At 40.1% G+C, this 20856-nt stretch overlaps 1 protein-coding gene across 2 annotated transcripts in view; it reads left to right on the forward strand.

Annotated features, from left to right (window-relative positions):
* Positions 1 to 20856, forward strand: part of LOC101483299 (spermatid perinuclear RNA-binding protein) — a 98995-nt gene that overhangs the window by 37913 nt on the left and 40226 nt on the right. For both annotated transcript variants that reach the window (XM_012920349.4, XM_012920350.4), the window contains exons 2-5: positions 2561 to 2679; positions 12761 to 12990; positions 14338 to 14503; positions 18478 to 18622. In XM_012920349.4, the coding sequence (XP_012775803.2) occupies positions 2677 to 2679; positions 12761 to 12990; positions 14338 to 14503; positions 18478 to 18622 (544 nt within the window). In that variant the 5' untranslated portion in view covers positions 2561 to 2676. The remainder of the gene's footprint in view (positions 1 to 2560; positions 2680 to 12760; positions 12991 to 14337; positions 14504 to 18477; positions 18623 to 20856) is intronic.

Raw genomic sequence — 20856 nt, forward strand, 5'->3', positions numbered from 1 at the left:
TGTGGAAAGACACTGATATGTTTTGCTGAAATATTCTGCTCTTTTAAGACAATACGTTTATTGGTTTATTCATTCTTTTCAGTTATTGTGGAATGGAAAGCAACATTTCAGCAAAGAGTCGACCAATCACACACATTACTAATGCAAACTCCTCACAGAAAGTGGTTATGAAATTCAAATCTAGAAACAAATAATGCGCCATTGTGGCACCTATAAAAAAGAAAATCACTGCTCAGAATAATCCCCCCTGGGATTTACAGAGTATGTGATAGGTTACAAAAATTAGGTGGTGAATGATGGTTAGCTTTCAATTCAGTTTCATTCAGTTTCATTTCATTTCAAATCTTAAACAGTCACCTCAAGGCACTTTATTTTGTAAAGTTAAAGCCCTAAATTATTAGAGAGAAAACTCCAACAATTGAACGATCCACCCGTGAGTAGGCAATTGGTAACAGTGGGAAGGAAAAACGTCATTTTAACAGGAAAAATCCTCTGACAAAACCCGGCTCAGGAAAGGCCAGCCATCTGCCAAGAGAAGAGAGCAGAGGAAGGTGGGACAAAAGAGACACAAACGAGAGAGCTGGAGTTTAAAATTACTGACACATAACTGTAAACAGGACTTTAACTCGGGAGATTGTGGTTCATGCCCTGTGTTATTACTAGAGATGGCACGATACCACTTTTTTATGTCCGATACCGATATCATAAATTTGGATATCTGCCGATACCGATATGAATCCGATATAGTGTTTTTTAATCAACAAAACTGTTTTTTAAAATATCTTGCTGCATTTTGTATAAGTTCATACTCAAGTTTAAAACAACAACTACACTAAAGCTATTCTGTTATACCTGTATACAAAAAAAATATTTCATAGTTCAGCAATACTGATCAATCTAATAAACTTAAACCTACACCATCCTCCCTATTCTGGTATTTTAAAGAGTACTTAGCATAAATATTAAGCAACCTAACTAATAGGGTTCCAACTCCCAGCAACAACAAAAATAAATAAATAAAAAATAGGGAACCACCCCTCACACTCCACCTCATGATGCTTAATCGACGTAATCAACCTTAATTTGATGAAGTGTGAAAAAAATGCACAGAAATCAATTCTTTTTCAAGAAATATTAAATAGATTCAACATCTTTCTTCAACAAAATTGCAGACTGCACAGATGGTACCTTCCCAAAGGAAAAAGTACTATAGCTTACTAGGGTATATATATTAGACTTAATAGTCACTATATACAGTAATTGACTTCTATTCATTTTACATCAAATTAAAACTTTGGGTGTCAGATAATTATTTATTAAAAGCTCGACATTTTAAATGAGAATAAGAAAGAAAAGTATGTCTTTGTGCCCCCTTTTCCCTGTTAATGCCCTATCGGCCCCCCTGGCTAAACTTTGCTAGATCCGCCCCTGCACAGTTACCAGCCGTCAGCTACGTAGAAAAAGATCCTGGTGTAGAAAGTAATATTAAATACATTCTAACAACAGCTTATCAAGCTTAAACGTGCTGCTGTTGTTCAGCCGCTGGTTTCCTCTTTCTGGTGCAAAGTGGGCCAAAAACAAACAAGACAGACGGACTCCCGACAGAAAAGCCGATCAGCTGATCATTAAGCAGTTTCACGATTGAAGTAGCAGCAGGAGAGGCAGTCGCTTGTTAAGCTTAACGCAGGAATGCTTTACAAACATTCAGAGATGGACTTACACACTTGCTTTACTTCTCTCGGGGATAACTTTGTCGGAGATGAAATGCCGGGTTGCTAGCGAAGCTCCAAATGCTATCCAGACCACGACAGGTCCCGCATGCCACAGCCGCTCTATCACGTGATGCATACTGCTCCGACGTGCTAACGTTCTGAGGTGAGTTACGGGGTGTTGCAAGTTTTGTGAGGTGGTTTCGTGATATTTAATGGATCGGATTACATTTTTTATTTTTCTCCGATATCCGATCCAGTAATTTAGGTCAGTATCGGACCGATACCGATACGTAATATCGGATCGGTCCATCTCTAGTTATTACCATTTTTTTATTTTCAGAGTAGAATTTCTGAAACAACAGTGGAGTCTGTGGCAGATTGACGTCAGCAACGTCAGATTTATGTCCCGCCCTCACATAAAAACTAAAAGATGTGGTGGATTTGTGGAAAGTGTGGTTCCACTCCAATCTTTGCTTTACTCTGATGCTTTTCTGAAAGTTTTCTCAGTTTTCATACCTTCTGTTTTAAGTCCACTATAGTTGTACGAGGATGGAAGATTTGTGATTAATAGATGTGCAACATGGAGCACAATGTCCAAAAATGTGACATTTGGGATTATTGTTTAAGTCTTGATAATGCAGCTTCACATTTATAGCATGTAGCTGATGTTTATTCAGAGCAGCTTAGAATAAGCTCTAAATCCTGGATCACCCACATTATAAGCAACAAACTGTACAAATACAAAGATTAAAGCAATACCAGCAATCCAACAAATGAATAAACTCTCTGAGTGTGTGGGTGTAACAAAGGTTAATGGAGGACTTAATCTTTATATTTTGTCTCCGCAGTGAGACTCTGACCGAGGAGCCGACAGTCGAGAGGTGTTCGACTGCATGAAGAGGCCGAGTGACGGGACTCTGGTCCTCACCTAAACCCCTCCCACGACCTCTCCAAAAGCCTGGACATGGTGAGTCTCCTGATTATGTCTGGTGTTTGTATATTTTGTGTGTTTAGCTATCAATAGTGTGTTTCCAGCTGTTATATACACATATTCACCTGTAGTGTGAACACTGATCAGGTACATGATCAGTCAGCACGATGACCGATCATGTCTACCTCGTTCAGGGAGAGGAAAAATACATTGAAAACAAAATTAAAATGCTAGAATTCTCCAGTATAGCACGACAACTTGATAAGAAGAATAACTCTACTTTTCCATGTCCTATTTTTGAGAAAAAGCTGATTGGATGATGCCCTGTGATCTTATCACCCCAATCATAGCTGTTATTAATGGTTATCAGTCACATACACATCCCCAGCGGGCATCTTCTCTCCCGTTGAGCAGGCTCCATAGACTCTTACCATTCATTGTAACCACTGACCAGCGGAGAAAACCAGATTATGTAGACATCTAGTGGTTGTGTGAAGAAGTGCATGTAAAAGCTCTGATGGTAAATGCTGTGATAAATGTTGTGACAAAGTTTAACAGGCTGGGTTTTAACCCAGACTGTGATTTATTTTTTATTTCCTCACCCTAGAGCTAATTGTCAACAACTGCAGTTCCTCTAGAGGCCACTTGAGGCTGTTTCAAAGGAAAGTAAATCCCTACTGACTCCCAGGTTACAATGATAAACTTTACAGCTAAAATAATAATGTACCACAAAAAAGGTTTTGGCCTGTATGCCTTGTTCCCTCTTTATATCGGCTTTATGGTGGATTGTTTCTTCTCCACTGTTGCTAAGGCTTTAGGTGTATGAGCAGTCAAACACCTAGTCATACAACACGGGCAGCTGTTCTTGTGATGCTTGTGGTTCTTGTGCCCTTTGGACCATTTATAATGGAATTATAATGGAATTATCTAACAAATAATTCCAGGAAGTTTGGTCTTGAGATTAGTCTGTCAATTGGCACTAATTGGCACGCAGGCCTCTGGGCTTTCACAACGCAGTCTTGTACTTAATGAATGACAACAAGATAATCACTGCATATTGGGTACTTTCAGAATTGCCTTAAACTTTTATGGCATAGGTTCAAGAAGCATTTGTCATGAATTTTAGTGCATGTTGACATGATAGCATCACACAGGTGCTGCAGATTTTTCAGCTGCACATACATGATATGTATGTTCCAACACATCCCACAGGTGCTCTGTTGGGTTGAGATTTCAGAGATGCTGTTCTGCTTGCTTTGGTTGAAAGCAGTCATCTGACACTAACAAACACGTCACATTCAAAGACACTTAAACTGCCTTTCTTCCCCATTCTGATACTAATTTTGAAATTCAGCACACGACCTTGACCATGTCTATGTGCCTAAATTCACTTATTTTTACAACCATATGATTGGGTTGATTAGATATTTTACAAACAGTTTATCAAGTACACCTAATGAGGTAGCTGGTAAGTCTAGTCTATGAACCAAACAGAATTTGTGAAGGAAATGTTGTTAAATTGCAATCGAATGATGGATCCAGGCACCGCCACACCTCCAGCCTTCAAATGTAGATTTTTGTTGTTTTCTTTCTGACTCGAGACACAGCAGGAGAAGAAAATAACCACATTTGCATTAGAGTATACAACACTTTAAGCAGAAGAGGCCACCTGCGTCTGATAACGACTGATAACAGTCATTTAGTTAAGTAACGTTTTCACACTCATCCTGATGGTAAAGATTCTCTGAGGTAAACAACATCCAAGGAGTAGAGTCTTCAAGTACTTTTCTGATAAAAGTGAAGCATTAAACACAGTAATGGAGTCCAAGTCTTACACTCTCACCTGTCAGGCTTTTAAACCTCTGAATCACTTTCTCTTAAAGTCGCAGTTTGCACCCGGTCCTTTTGAGCTCCAAACAAAACCGTTTTGAATGGTGCCAGTCAATCATTCCTGGTGCTGAAGGACTCACTAAGAATGGACTGAAAACAGTCTTTACCATCAGACAACCCCCACCTTTTATTATTAGCAGAAAGTATCATCCTGTATGTGTCAGCCTGTAACATTTTGTGTTCACGCTACTTCCTAAGTTTTGTTTTTAACCAAACAGAAGATATTATCTATTGCATTTTTGTTTGTGCACTCACCAGAAATAATTTCTCCTGGAGAGTACTGGCAGGTTAGTGGCTTGTTTATGTGTCAGACAATATAATTAATCGTAGACATTGAATGTGCCAGCCAAAAGGATTGGAAGCTTGTTTATGTTTTGTTGGGGGTTTTTTGTTCATTATTTTTAATTTTGCCATGTTAAAAAACACTTGCCTCCTTTCCTGCTCTGAAATGGTCTAAAATTAGTGGAACTCTTGTCAGGCAGTACGCTGAGAAAACCAAAATAACTGCAATAATGCCTAAAGCTATATTACATTAAATTTCATGAATGCTAACTGTTAAAAAAAAAGTGTCTTTACTATACAGATTTTAAAAACAAATACAAATGTATATTTTACTTTGTGGTGGTCAAAGATTCCACAGGTGGTTTAATTACTTGCTTTCTGTATTTAGAGCACATTTGCAGACTGTCATGAATGAGGTGTGCGGACAGCTGAGGTAGGGCTGTTTGGTATAACGATCTATATCGGATGACGATGTAAAAACATCTATCGTTTCATTTTACGCTATCGTTTGTTTCGTGATGTCGCAAAATAAACTGTTTACGGCAATATTTTTTGATCGTTTTGGTGGTCATTGTAGTGGCTACATATATATTTGTTTAAGTTCTCTCTTTCTCTTATATTTAATATAAGCACATTATGGACGGACAACCGCCTGTTTTTATGTGTTGTTGTTAGCAACGACGGTAAAACCATCACGTATCCACTAGAGCTGGGCGATATGAGATTTTTTCATATCACGATATGTTTTTTTCATTTCAGGCGATAACGATATCTATCACGATATAAGCCAAATAACTATATTTGTAAGATTTAAATGTGCCGTTGCTCACAAGTAAAATGTGAAATAATCAGCAGCTTGTTTTTATTTAAATATTTATTTCCCATAATAAGTTCAACAGGGTAGATGTACTTAAGGAACATGAGACTTTTTCAGATAAATAAAGGCAAATATTGCAAACTACACAAAAGGCAGCCACTAAAGCGTTTAAGTTTCAAAATAGAACAAACAAAACAGACTAAATTGTCAATTCCACTTAGAAACAAAATATTAATTCTAAAAATAAATCTTAGTTTGTTTTACAGAAGAACAGACAAAACTGACTAACTTTTGTCAATATCAAATAAACTGAGAACTAAAAGGAAATTCTCAATCTCTCCTTGTTGTATAGCTTAGCTTTTCAAACAGTTTTAACAGTTACTTTAGTCTGACAAAAGCCGAGTGACGAATTAGCGCTTCCAGTCAGAGACTGAGGCTACGTCCACACGTACACGGGTATTTTTGAAAACTGAGATTTTCCATTTTAAAAAATAATCCCGTCCACACATAAAGGCAGAAATGAAGGAAAACGCTGCTATGAACATGCCAAAGCGGCAGGTGGCGCTAGATTCCTAACCGTGCAGAAATGTTGGCCAATCAGAAGTCTAGAAGCCTCGGTGGGAAAAAGTAAACAAAGCTGGGGCATAGAAGCAGAACAGAGTCGTATGTGTGGACGGACAGTAACTGTGTGTATATGTAAGCATTTAAACACTGCAGAGAGTAGAGTTAACAGTAACAGTATTGTAGAAATTCATTTCACCGAAACAATAACGTGGCGCACAGTGTGACGCATGCACCAGTTTATTGTATTTCCAGACTTGCTTTCGGCACAATTTACAGTGCACGCTACTCTGTTTTTTGTCAGACTTGAAATAGCCGAAATACCTTCACACTACAGAACTTCTATGGCTCTTCCGTTTGACAATCTCTCCGGCACCATCATCTGTTTTCTCTTCGGTCACGCTCGGTTGATTTTTCTAGTCGGCACACTCATGTCCTCCATTACCCGCTGGCTGCTTCCCAAACAAACACACGTGCGGCTTGGCACTTGTGCTGTACCTAACAAGTCACGCGACGCGACGCTGCGGCTGTGATTGGTTCGGCTCTGCGCTACTTAATTTGGATTGGCTGACCTTTTTTTTTTCTTTTTTTTTTTTTGAGGACAAGAGCGGCGAGGTCTATCGCGATAGCTTAATTTCTCTATCGAGTAAAAGTTATATCGCGATACATATCGTTATCGTTCTATCGCCCAGCTCTAGTATCCACTTGTTTATTTTCCACATAAACCTTTCACAATAAAGCTCAAGATCCTGTTGAGACTTTTCAAAATAAACTGAATCCCGTGAACTAGTATCCAGAGTGTTTATGGATGAGAAACAAAAAAGAGCCGCCAGGTGCTAAAAAATAAACCTTAGACTCAAACGTTAGAACAGGCTATTCCCCGCAGCACGCCGTGTAATAAATACTCACAAAGAAAACGGCGGCCGTTACAACTTGTGTCTAAAAATGTATCGTTTCATGCATCGGTTAAAACACTCGACTCCAGGTACACAACGCCCAGCTGGAAACACTTCACGCAAGTCGAGCTGCCCGAGATTCACAAAATTTACAGAAAATGTTAAATTTTTGTAATTTGTATCATTATCGGGACTGATAGATGTCTTATATCGGGATATGAGATTTTGGTCATATCGCACGGCCCTAACCTGAGGTCTGATTCATAGTAGGAATTTCTCGCATATCTTAGAGAGGAGATATCTGCAGACCCGAACCACCTGGGTGGACCAAAATAAGTATTTGTAGACTTGAGCAGAATCACTAAAAGTTTCCATCATGTGTCTTTTTTTTCCCGTAAGTGAGCCTCTATATTCAATTTTAAAGTAAATCTATATTCAAAATTGAAAAAATGAATATACTGCTCTTTGCCTTTGGCCACTAAATTAAATAATTGACATGGCTATAGAGTGAGTTCTTAAAGGCTGGATGTAAGGAGTTTTTGTTCTTATTAAATTCAACATCTGGTTAAGTCACTCATTGGTTTCTGAAGCATACAGAAGTCCCATTGACCTTGGCATTTTAAAACTGGATGTGATGAGCGAGTGGATCTGACTGTGATGCCACAAAGTTCAGGTTTAACTCACTTTCGAAGCCAAACGTAAGTGAACTACTGTAGTGGCTTGCTGCTTGGTTTAAGCATGCAGCTAAGATGTCCTGAGAGAGCGTTTATGTACATCTTTTTATCAATGAAGAAAGACTTCTGGATCCATATCTGTATATGTCTGCTGGCTTAACAGTAAACCCGGCTGATTTTACTCTGTGAAAACCTGTTTGTGTCAGGTATCATCCTCCTGAGTGATTCCACAGTGAAAACAAAACGTTAAAGGAATTACTTCTGATTTGTATGTTAGATTTAAGTACAAGACATCCTCCGAAAAACCTTGCAATGCAATTAATTAAAGCAGTAGATTTGATTATCTTCTAATTGCAGCGCGAGGTTGAACTCCCAGCTGACTCGTAGGCCACAAACAAAAGGAAGCAGCCCGATATGAAGCCAGGCTGTGATCCAAATCGGCGCCGATGCCATGAAACTCTTAATCTTTCATGTAGATCTTGTTAATGTTTGTGTGTTATGGTTGTCGACGCTGCCCACACTTGCCGCTACACAGCCACGAATGCCCCGTGGCAGTTCAGCGAGAGATTAGCTAGGTCGTGATGAATGACCCCCGCAACTCCAGCACAAGCCCTCGAGATTCGTGGCCATGAATTATTAAAGCACCGTCATAAATAACTCACCGTAATGAGGGGTGCTTACACGCTGCAGGCAGGGAGAACAGGAGGAGAGAGGGGAGGACTGGAGTAGAAGAGGAAGGGATGATTGAGAGAGGTAGCAGTTTGACCTTGGACTGAAAGCCTGCCGTGATGTTCGACCGGCGTACTCTGGCTTGTAAAAGCGAGCGCTGATACGCTTTGCACATCAGCCCTTTTTCATCTACCCCTCAGAGAGATGGGCTCCATCCCTAAGCACATGCCATAAATGTTAATGTTAAGTAACAGCAGCAGAATCTAGGCCACGCACAGATTGGCAGCAGCGCAGGTTGCTTCAGGTGTAATGCTGTCATCGTGCTGACTGTGAGGAATCTTTCTGACACCAGAAACAAGCATTTGCAGCAGCAACAGGAGAAGCACCGGGAATCGAAGTATAAACGGTGTGTTCAAGTTCAAAGAAATCGATTTGGCTTTGGATTTAGTCTGCTTCCTCCAACAGCGGCTTCAACTTCAGCCTGCTTTCTCTGTAATTAAAAGGAGTTGGCAGTGCTTTGATGATGGTGTTTGATGAGTAACAATGATGATGATGATAATGATAATCCAAATTGCAACCATTGAACCAGTTTTCTGGTATTTTGGCATTGATGACCTTTAAAACTTGGCTGCTGAATATCTGCATATGTGAAATCTGTTATAATCATTGATCAAATTTGGCACTTTAGTGACATGGCCATAAAACGAGAGAGAGAGAGAGAATATTCTGCTGCTTTAAAAGCCTCCAGGTTTCTGGGAAGACCCTTCCTACATATGCAATTGCAGACTTGGTTTTTACCCTCAGTTCAGCTTTGGTCTGGAAGAAATTTGTGTTTTAGCCCCGCCCCCCTCAACATTGCTCTCATTGGCGGCCCCATGTAAACAAAAGGATTGAACAGCAGATGGTTGGGGCTGCAGTGTCTGAGGTGACCATCATGTTGTGTTATATAGTCCTGATCATTTTGTTTTACTTGTTTGGGAAGCAGGTTGTAAATGAGTAAATAAAACTGTGTGGGTGGACCTGTCCTGCATTTTATCTACTGTAAACCACATCAGCAGTTAGTTTGCTTATTAAATGCTCTATTTATGGCTTTAAAAGCAATGGACAATGAACACAAAGAGTAATGAACGCACAGAACACATTCTTAGTTTGAATCATTACTCTGTTGACAGCCTGGTGATGATCCAGATCATCAGCACTGAATAATTTCACTCATCACTGGCAGAGGAGTGAGTTAAGAGAACCTCAATTTCCAGGGTTGTTGTTGGTGAGCAGATTGTTGCTCCACTAACTCAACTGTCGTGACAGAGCCTGTAGAAGCCTGTAAAAGATTCCTGTTATTCAGTAGTTATTACTCCTTAGTTTTCCCTGTAAAGAAAGTAAGTTGTTATATTTTTGCAGTAATATATAACACTAAACTTTTCATATCTCCATGTATCTATTTAAATCTCTATCCACATAAGCGTAAAAGGAGGGTTTTAGTAGCCTGTTTAAATAAAAGCTGACAGCCAAGTCAGTAAAAAATCAGATATAACCAAACAGATGTTGTGTAGAAATGCAGAGTCCTACAGGACGGTTCACCTCTGCTGTCGTCAATTAAGCTTTGGCTTCTTGGTTAGGGTCTGCATGCAGTCAGCTACAGGCTTTTAGCATCATAAATCCTGCCTGTGACCACGTTAACGTGTTGCTTTTGTAGAGCTTCGACATGTTAACTGGGGTTGTCACGATGCTAATTACCCAATACTAGAAGATACACAGGAATATATTCAATACTTGATACATTTTTTTGATATGACGGGAAAAAATTATAAAACAAAAATAAAGAGGCATTAACATAAACGATGGCACTAATTTTAATCTGTCGAATGTACTGCAAAGAAATATAGACATTAACATAATTTTAAGATGTATGTATATGACAGATTCTCGTAGGTAGTTAATAAAAAAAACAAAACATTTTAGGCTTTTTGACTTGGTGCTGTGTTTCTGGTGACTTGGCTCCATATTTTCATTGCTGACCAGAGCTGGTAAGGTCGACTACACTGTTTTTGTCCAGCTGCTGCTAGACTTTTCACAGCCTCAGTCTGAGCTTTTAAGAGTAGTGTTACAGTTTCTAGACACAAACACTTGTATTATTCTGTTCTATTAATGTTACAGACAGGGACTGATAATGTTTGATGCCAACTCTCACATAAATATTATTTTATTATTAGCCATAGCTGCTAGCTGCTACCTTAATGATAAGTTAACAGATAGCATTTTTGATCTGGCACAGGTTTTATGCTGGATGGCCCTTCTTGACACAATCTTCCTGTTTATCCAAGCTTGGGACCGGCTGAGGCCGGTGATGCTAACAGTAAAGTGCACCGACCATGTTACCATTTATAAACACTGTTCAGTACCTGAGTGCTGTTAAAATGGGAGCTTTGCTGACCTCACAAAATTTCTCATAAAAGGCACGGTGCTTACCTGTCTGCAGGTGCTGTGGGGAAGTTGTGCATTAGCGGGAGAGGTGTTTAGTATTAATTAATATCTAAATAGTGACTTTTTTCCCCTTAATCTATTTTTTAAAATTGTTTTTCCTTTGTTTACGGTCACGTTTTGCTTTTCCCTCCATGCAATAAGAAGTTGTTGTTGCAATAATTGTCCTTAAATATTGTACACCTCACTGTTCTTCTTATTCTTATTCTAAATGACTTGAGTTTGAGTGAATGTTGCACACATATAATTCTTTCTATCTAACCATCCTGCTAACTGAATAGCTTGCATAGGTAAATAACAACTAGTTTAGTGATTAAGGGTGTAATGTGTGATGTTACCCAACACTGTCCATTCATGAACTTTACATGTATACGTCTAGTGTGGCTACTTGATTATGGCAAAAATCACGTTTTGATCGCGATTACCTAAAATCGATCAGTCACAGATTGAACAATATTAGACTTAACTTTGGAAAGGAAGAAAGTTGTCATCTTAATGAAGTCAGTTTCTTTGAAGTTTAGTCAAAATAAATAAATGATTGTGAACAGAAGCAAGCTTACCACAGGCTGCTAAGGAGTGAAGCACATGTAGGAAGACACTGAGGTGTTTCTACGCCAGACGAGAGACTTTATCTCTCCGGCATGTCCTGGGTCTGCACAGGTTCACGAGTTCCCAGTAGGACATGCTTGAAATGCCTGATCTAGGAGAGATCCAAGAGGCATCATATGCTTAAGCAGGCACCCTAACCACTTCAACTGGCCTCTTTCTATATGGAGGAGTAGGACCTCTACTTTAAACCCCTGCTGAATGAATTAACTTCTCACCTCATCTCTTAAGCTGACCCCAGTAAGGAAGCTCTTTTCTGTCGATTGTAGCCTTCTTTCAGTCACTAACCACAGCTCGTGACCATAGAGGAGGGTCAGAACAAAGATCAACCAGTAAATTGACAGCTTTGCTTTGAGCCTGGCTCTTTTCACATCAACGTTAATGCGTCTGTCGTTCCCTTTCTAGACTCATCCTCCAGAAGAAGCTGTGATACTCAAATTCCTGCACTTGAGGCAACGACTTATAATCTGCACTCCACACTCTGTCAGCTGACAGCCATATTTATTGCAATCAAATATTATTCTGCAAATTATTGTAGCAGTTTTTAGAATTTTTGTTTAATCTTTCTTGCGAGATAACAACGACCGACTAAGTTTCCCAACTAGCCTGCTCACTGCTCAGTCCACTGTTTTGGCTCTCAGGAGCTTTCAGCTACCTCAAGACCAGTTTGATAAAATTCATCACTCTCCAACACTGCCTGTGGAAATCAGTGTCTCTCTGTTGGCTAGGGGCTAATTTCATCCGTGATGTTTGGTGAATACAAAAAAATGTGGATTCACCGTCAGGGAAATGGAGTCAAACATGCTCTCACAGTCGACAGAAAATCAGCAAAAAAAAATTTTCTGCTCTGTGGTTTTGTTTTAATAGGAAACTCTTTCTGTTATTTATAACTGAGAATGTTTTAAACTGTATCTTCAAGTCTTGTTTTTCATTTTAAAACATTTTCTACTGAAAAAAGAAAAAACATTACAGCCTCTTTTCAGTCATTGGGTCATTATGTGCTCACTGGTGTGATATTTATGCTGATTAATAACGTTAGATCAACTAGACCATCTCAAAGGTCACAAGTTGTAAAGGCCATGGGTCTGAGTCCATTTAAGTCCATCAGTGAACATATTTCCTGTCTCCATGTCTTTGAATCTCACTATGACCCTCCACCTGCTCTCTCTGTGTGATTCATGCCTGATGTAAGCACCAGCTGGAAAGACAGTAAAAAATTCTCTCTCTCTCTTTCTCTCCAGAGGTCGTTTCGGTCGTTTGCAAACGACGACCGCCACGTCATGGCCAAGCACGCCAGCATCTATCCAGCCCCTGAGGAGCTGGAGGCTGTCCAGACGCTGGTGTCTACCGTGGAGGGAGCCCTCAAGAAAGTCTCTGATTGGATGGATGACCTCAGCAAATCCTCAGGGAAGACATCCACCAATAACGAGGCCGGGGATGACACGGTGGAGGAAGATGCTGCTGAGAAAAAGTACGTCCCACGGCGAGTGCTCTTTAATGTTTGTACCGTGACCATGACTTTTATGTTCGTGCAGTATTTTACTTCAGCTCAGTTTTATAAGAACGCGTTTTCAGAGCGTAACATGACATAAATTTATGTCTTGTTCTAGTTTTTAAAGAATGTTTTTACCTTCAGCTGTTTCCTGTGCACAGCTCGCTCCCGTTATAAAACTGTGTCGTATATCTTCATCGGGTAGTGAGGTGTGATGACTGGGCAATTAAACACGCACAGCGGTCATAAATTCACTGCATTTGGCTTGTAGCCTAAACATCCACACAGAGCTTCTATATTAGCAAAACACCTATATGAAGATTTAGTGCAGAGCTGGTTTTATACAAATAAAAGGGAACCAGGACGGTTAAAGAAAATCTTTGGTTTTTCATGTGATGGTGCAGGTCAGTACAGACACATGTTAGTACACACATGAACTGTTTTTCTTTGGGAGGAGGGGATCCTGAAGGAGCTTTGTGAAGTACACGTGGTACCTGCCCCTTTGCTCAGCATGTCATTCACGATCTGCAGGACTTCTGCAAGTGACACGCACATACACAGATTAAATATATAAATACACCAAGCCTGCATTCTCTTTAATGGTCAGCAGGGGGTGACTCATCTGGTTATAAAAATACTTCTGGTTGTACTGAAGTCTATGGGAATGTTTGGCTTCCGTGTGCTTCACAGGCATTAAAAAATATAGTAAAAGTGGGAATGACCTGCATATTACAAAAATCCCAAGCACCCAACAATAATAAAATGGGCCAAATTTAGATTGGGTATGGGTATGCTTTCATTTTTATTTTTTTTATGGAAAGAGCTGCAAAACTCTGATTGCATACTTCATACCACATATACTACACATAAAGCATTTTAAAAAAATGTATTTTTATTAGCCTTGAAACTAATCAAACGTATAATTTCCTACTATTATCTCTTATTTTTCATATTTAAGGAACCATTAACAAAAGTTCTTGTCAATGTTTTCTGTTTTTAAGTTAAACAATTTTTAAATATTTATTGGCCTAAAAAACTAGTGAAAAAGCTAACCAGTGAGGAAAAATACATGAGAAATATTTGTTTTAGCTCAGATTTGTTTAAAAAAAAAAGAAAAGAAAAAGGATCGTTACCTTTGCAGACAGCAGAGATCGTTCACTAGATTCTTGTTCAGCATTGTTCAATGTTGCTAATCCATTTGGAATATCAGACCCTGTTGAGCAGCCCAGGGCTCGTTCTCTGGCTTCAGTGTGTGTGTTATCACCTCTAAACTCTCTGCATGGCTGTGGGATAATCTGACGCTGGCTGCCTTCCATCTGCCCTCAGGCTGGATGCTGCATCGGTGCTGTGTGGGGTGACGCGTGTCGGCCTGGTAGCCAAAGGGCTCCTCATCAAAGGGGACATGGACCTGGAATTGGTTCTAATGTGCAGAGAGAAACCCACCAAACTGCTGCTCTACACCATCAGCGCCAACCTCCCCCTTCAGATCCAGGTACGCTCAGCCACACCTCCACCACTGTGGTGTTCAGCACTCCGCATTTAAAATGAGCCACGCAGCTGAGGGAGGCTTTAAAAAGTGTTTATGATCCAAGCTTCAGTGGAACAACACCCACAGAGGTTGTTTGGTGACATTGAAGAACAGACGTGCTCATAATGATGATGATGATAAGACCAGTAGAGGAGCTCTCATGTGGCTCAATGGGACAGTAATGTATAGTGTATAAAATGCATCAGCTGCGATGAATATCAAGCCTTTCCCTTAAAAAAGGTTTAAAGTAATTAAAAAAAAAAGAAAAGAAAAAACAACTTCTTTATAGACAGTTCAAATAATTCTGTGTGCATCCGAGCGAGTGCTTCAATTAATGCTTCATATTAATTGGAAATCTTGGAGACTGTTTTTCACTTTGGTCTCTCCGACCGTCATCATGTAAAATGTTAGCAACCAGGTTTTTTGTGACTCACTTTCTTTACGACCACTCGCCACACAGTTAGAGGATAGACATTTTTCCACTGTACACTAGTGACTAATGGTTGACATGCAGTGGTGACTGGTCTCTTCGCAGGTGTGACTGAGGCCTTGATTAAAAAAATTTATGTTTTAAAATATATTCATTTGGATTTTTAAAATGATGCAGGCACTCTAATGAACCGTGGACAGTAAATGGAGAAAAGCAGAAATAAAAGTCAAGGTTTCAGACTCCGTTCAATCCAGAATCCAAATACTTTCTCTTCACTGTGATGTGTAACAAAGATAGGCTTTCAAAACTAGGAAGGATTACATGGTTTTGTACCACACTTGCGTTTGGCTTGTTTATAAAAGCCTAAATTTATTAGATCATTTTCATGTTCTTAGGTTAATTAATTTTAATATTTAAAATGGGTTGTTATTGATATTCCAATCCATGCAAAAAACAAATAATCGTTTAATCATTGTTTAGACCTCTAATTAAGACTCCTGCAGAGCTTTAGCAGCACATTTAAAAATAAATTTAAGCACAAACCAACGGAGGAGCGCTGCAGTCTGAATGGAGCACAGACTTTTATAGACATCTGTCTGGGTGACGGTGTTTCTTTTTTCTTAAACCAGAAAAGGATTATTTTTAGTCCATGGGAGAGGAGAGGGTACAGAGGAGATGATTTGAAGTGGATATGATATAAGGAAGTGACTGCTGCTGCTGCTGAGATCGTACTTGATTTATGTCTGCCATTCTGTTTCCTTTAGACATCCAAAGCCCAGACTCTATAGTGTAAACTCACCCCTGCACCTCTGGCCACTGGGACTTTCCCTGCTTTTGCTCATTTCACTTGAATATGATGCATCCCGACACTCTGAGAGCTCAGCGAGTTTAAGCATCCCAGCTCTGAGCTCTGTGCTCCTGAGTCGTACAAATAATTTCATCAGAAGATCGCCTCCCTACGCAGTGTTTCCCCAAGCAACTGCAGTCGCTAACAAAGCAGCAGTGTCATCCACAGAGCCTAAATTTCTTCCTCTTCCCCTCATCTCAGTTAATTACCTGCCAAAGCTGCCGTGCGTGCTTTATCATCAAGGGAGGAAACCATTTGAAGCTCTCGTTTCCTGGGCCAAACTGGCAGATTGGCAGGCAGTGGGGTGATTGATGGGGTCATTTCTCAGAGAGACGCGATAGAGAGAAAGCACTTGAAAACATGCCACTGAAGGTAACAGCAATCTTAAGGGTGGAATAAAAGAAAAGAGGCATGCTGGGAACCGGCTGGCAATAACAGGCGTGTAAACTCGAGATGAAAAGCTGCATGTAAACACAACTGTTTGTGCCTTTTGCCGCCTTGATGGGCCTGCTTAGTGTTTCATTGTTGAGATGTGCTTTGCCATTATTTCTTTCAGTGCCTAAAGGTCATCTTTCACACGCATTTCCATAAATTATAAAAAGATAATCTGTTATTTAAATAAAGGAATGGTTGCAAATGGGCAGAGGCTGTTCAATAATAAGGTCAGCAGGATTATTTAGTTTTAATATAATGACTCATGTACAGGTAAATTCCTGATATATATGTTCACAGCTGTTACAACCCCACTTTGCTACGTGAAGGGAGAGCAATATTCGTTAACCAGATGGCAGAAGGTTTCGTGAGCTAGTCCGAGCAGGTTTCACAGTCCACAGATAAAAGCAAACACACACAATAAAGGAAAGACGCGGGAGTGCAATGTGATTGGCTGCAACACAACGCAAAGACACAGAGTAATAAAAGCGTAAAAGCTACCAGAGGAAAAAAATGTAATCCTTAGGTCACTGACCTGACTGACTGATATCTAACAGCTTGGTGTTTGTAGAAAAATTAGTAACAGTTAGTACCTCATCCAGCTTTCTGCCTCAAACAGAGAGAAACATGAGCAGCTTACTGAAACTGAAACCTCGCTGGGAGAAAACCCACAGCACGCAAACCTTTCTATTGATGCCTGCTATGTTTGTAAAGGAATTAAGTAATTTTAATCAAGTACCAAACAACAAAGAGGAATGGGGCAGACCGCTCGCTGGACCAATCAAAGGCAGGACACAGGAGGAGTCAGGAGCTGAGGAAGACATGGAAAATGAACAGGTCTGCACAGACTAATCAGAATAAAAAACTGTTAAATTACACAAGCAGGGAGGATTGGAGTGACCTGGGGCCTTAACAAAAACACTAATCCCACCAATACGACAGAGGTCATGTGACACCCACCGATGGGGCGCTCTGAGTTTCTCTTTTTAACACAGTAATTTTTTTAATTCGCTCATAATTCATACATATTTTTCTTGCTTGTAATCACTGTAAACCCAACATTTCATGAAAATGTTCAAATTCCTACCAGGAAATAGACTGTTTATTCAAAATGTCTATTGTCTCAAACATTTGCTTCTGAATAAAATGTGATGCTCACTTTGTAAATAATGGACTCCATTAGAATAAAAATACAGCCACTGTCTTGTCACGTCCAACTAGGAGTAGGGAAAAAGTCAAACTCTAAATCTTTAATGTAAAGGAGGCAGGGGTCATACACAGGAAAACAAACAGCAAGACAAATATTCCATGAAATGGAACAAAAGGTCATACACGAGGGAAAATGAAAAACAAGAGGAACAACAGAAACCAGCTAGAAAGCCTGAGCCAAAAAACAAGACCATCTGTGGCGAGTGGAAGGTGCAAGCCATGAGTTATATATACTGAGGTGACTGATTGAACACAGGTAGGCAAATTATACAGAGCTGGTACTAACAAGGGCGGAGAAGATAATCACAAACTGACAGTGTAAAAAGACCAGGAAGTGTAACATAATAGAGGAAATTACTTTAAAAAAAAATCACAAAACATGCCGGAGATTCGTTTAGGAAGCCAATGAAAAAAGAAAGCTGATGATTTCAAAATCGAATTAAAGCAAAAGTATAGAGCATCACCTCTTTTCCTGTCCACTGATACTTTTTAACTGCACATGACCAAAGCCTACTCAAGCAGTAATTGAGCTCAGACTACAAGCTGAAAAACAGAAAGCAGAAAGCTCCTGGGAGGAAAAACTCTGGGATCTTGAGACAGCTGTGTGACATGAAGGACTCGGGGGGGGGGGGAACACCAACCCAACCGGAGATTTTCCAAAAATGGTAATGAGCTGTTGCATTCAGCAGATTAGGAATAACATAAATGTATGAGCAACTTCATCAAATTCAGTGCTTTTTAACACCCAGCATGTGGCTGCTGCTTTGAGTTTCTTCACATGGCTGAGACTTCTCATAAAACAAGAGAAAATACGAATAGCTCTGTAAAAACTAAGTATGTCCGTTCATATTTTACATCTTATTTTCTTAATTTAACAATAAAATCTGACCATTAGTTCCCTGAGCTTGAGGTAAAACAGTCTCCAAATAGGTAGAGCAGTGATGCCTTGTTACAAACAGCAGGAGTCAGTGCTACAACTGTGATTCGATTTTTAATTAATCGTGCAGTTTTGCTTTGCAGACAATGACCGACGACAAATACGAGGTGCGGTCGTGCGTGCCCGAGGCGGCCATCCAGGTCTGCACCACCAAAGACCCCCATCTCACGCTGAAGATCACCCTCTCGTCCTTAGCCATGAGGGACGAGCAGAGCGCCACGGAAGAAGGTATTGACTCCTCCTCCATTCCCCTTCCACCCCCTCCCTCCACCCACCTTCATCTGTGCCTCCTGCTTCGGCAGGATGCCTCACCTGTTTTTATCTGACCTTTTTATGACTACAGAAGGCTGAAAGGGAAGGAAGAGGGGAAGGGATGTGAAGGTAAACCTGAGCTTAAACTAAAAGACAGTCTGGGGAAAACTGGAGGATGATACAGCAAGAGGTCTGAAAGCTGAGAGGCAAACGGGCAGAAAAAAGGAGAAGGGATGATATGGATCTGGGTCAAGTGTTGTGGAAATAGCCAAGGAGAGATGATTTCCACTGAGAATGTTTGGCTTGGATTGACGAAAAAAGATATTTCCGTCTTTGGTGTCCTTTTGTGTCATCCTGCATTCCTGCAACTCTGATAAGAAAAGAGTCAGCCTTCTTTTAAACAGAATAGATATATTTTAAACAACTCTGGCTGTACAAGTGAACCAATATGTGTCACCAAACAGATATTTCATCTCGTGTAACCAGCTGTGGAAAAAATAAAAAAAATAAAATCTCATTTCAGGTGACCAAATTTGATGGGAAACGTGCTCAAGAGCCGCCGGCGTTTGCCATCAGCGGTTTCATTGTTTGTTCTCGGCCCACAGATGGGAAGGAAATTAAAAATGAATGATAGGCGAGCTGGGACTGAAGAGCTGCCATTACAGAAGCGCGAGTCCCTTAGTGGTTCTCACTCACAGTGGGAAAGATTGAGCCTTCACAAAAAAGGTAAAAAAAAAAATGGATTGTGCCAAACAGGAGAGAGGCAGAGCACAGCCGAGCTCAGGGCAACAAGGAAGGGAAAACTGTTTTTCTTCAGCTTCAGCACCCTGTCAGGACTCACAAGGACACAGTTTCTTTTGTTTCATTTCAGTGTGAAATGAAACACAGTGACATATTATACTGTTTTCATACACTTCAGCAGAATTTAAATGAAATATTCTAAATAGACTCAGGTGAACCACAGAGTAGCTCCCTGAAGAAACACTTCATTTAAACACCTTTTTTTTTTTTTTCATGCTTGGTTTAATAATTTCTATTTAACGAGATATTATCCTGAGATATTAGGATTCTTTTTAGCAGGTGTGTCTCTGGTTGACCTAGCATGTTTTCACATAGTTGGATATTTAGATATAGCACTGTTAAACTACTGAATACATAAAGAACATCTTTTGGCCTGTCCCCAAGGTTGGTTTAAACGGCTGAAATCCAAACCGTCAAGTCCAAAAAGGTAACCTGCAACACTGTGAGCTAGTGTCGGAACTCAGCTGAAGCTTGTTTGTTACATAAAAAGACAGCACTCTGCAGCACCAATGCATCACTCTGAGTGTTTTTGTGCACTGGGCCGTCTGCTGTCAGTCAGCTCATTGCATAATCTCGGAGTCAGCGTTTGGAGTCTCCCAGTTACTCTTTCAGAGCTGTGACAAATAGGAATCCAAGCAAGAGGCTCAACGAAAAGAGAAACAAAATGCATTTAAACCAACACAGGACAACAATGGTGTGTGCAAGGCAGTAGTTTCATTAATTCAAGTAGTCAGTGGATGTGTTACTGTAAGTGATGGGTGGGTTTGTGGAAAGTGCGGACACAAAAGTAGGTTTATATATAGGGTGAGTAGATATGAAGCTGGAATTCAGACTTCGCTGGCCATTTAAACTGGTAGTCTTTGGATAACTTTTGAAGGCAGCTTCAATTGGCCATTAGAGGAAATGTAGTCTTTGTGACTTGACCGTTGGCTTCATTTGTCAGGTCCAGAGGCTGCAGCTTGGACCCACCTCCAAGACTGTGAGAAGGCTGTCACAATGTCATGTGATGTGAAAAGTTTTCAGTCTTCACTTGGAAGTACGGTACATCAGTGAAAGCAGAGGACTCCTGCACCTCCTCCCTGGCATCTGTACACATTCAAAGAGTGCTTTGGCAGTTTATTGAATGAATCTAAGGATTGACGCTGTTGATTGTTAAGCGACCAGCAGGATTATTTTTTGTTTTATTTGTTTTTGCTACATGCAGAGTAAAATTTGGATCCAACCAATAGAATTTGGAACAAGTAGATCTTAAAAAAATGGGAGAAAAATTACACATTTTAAGCAAGAATTACTCATTTTATTCGAATGTGAGGAGGATGCATGTATACAGTTGGACCACCCAGGAGGACGTTTCCTCTGCAGAAAAATAAACAGCAATTGTAAAAATTGCAAAGATTTGGGTATCCTAC

The sequence above is a fragment of the Maylandia zebra genome, linkage group LG12 (assembly GCF_041146795.1).
Source record: "Maylandia zebra isolate NMK-2024a linkage group LG12, Mzebra_GT3a, whole genome shotgun sequence".
Lineage (NCBI taxonomy): Eukaryota > Metazoa > Chordata > Actinopteri > Cichliformes > Cichlidae > Maylandia > Maylandia zebra.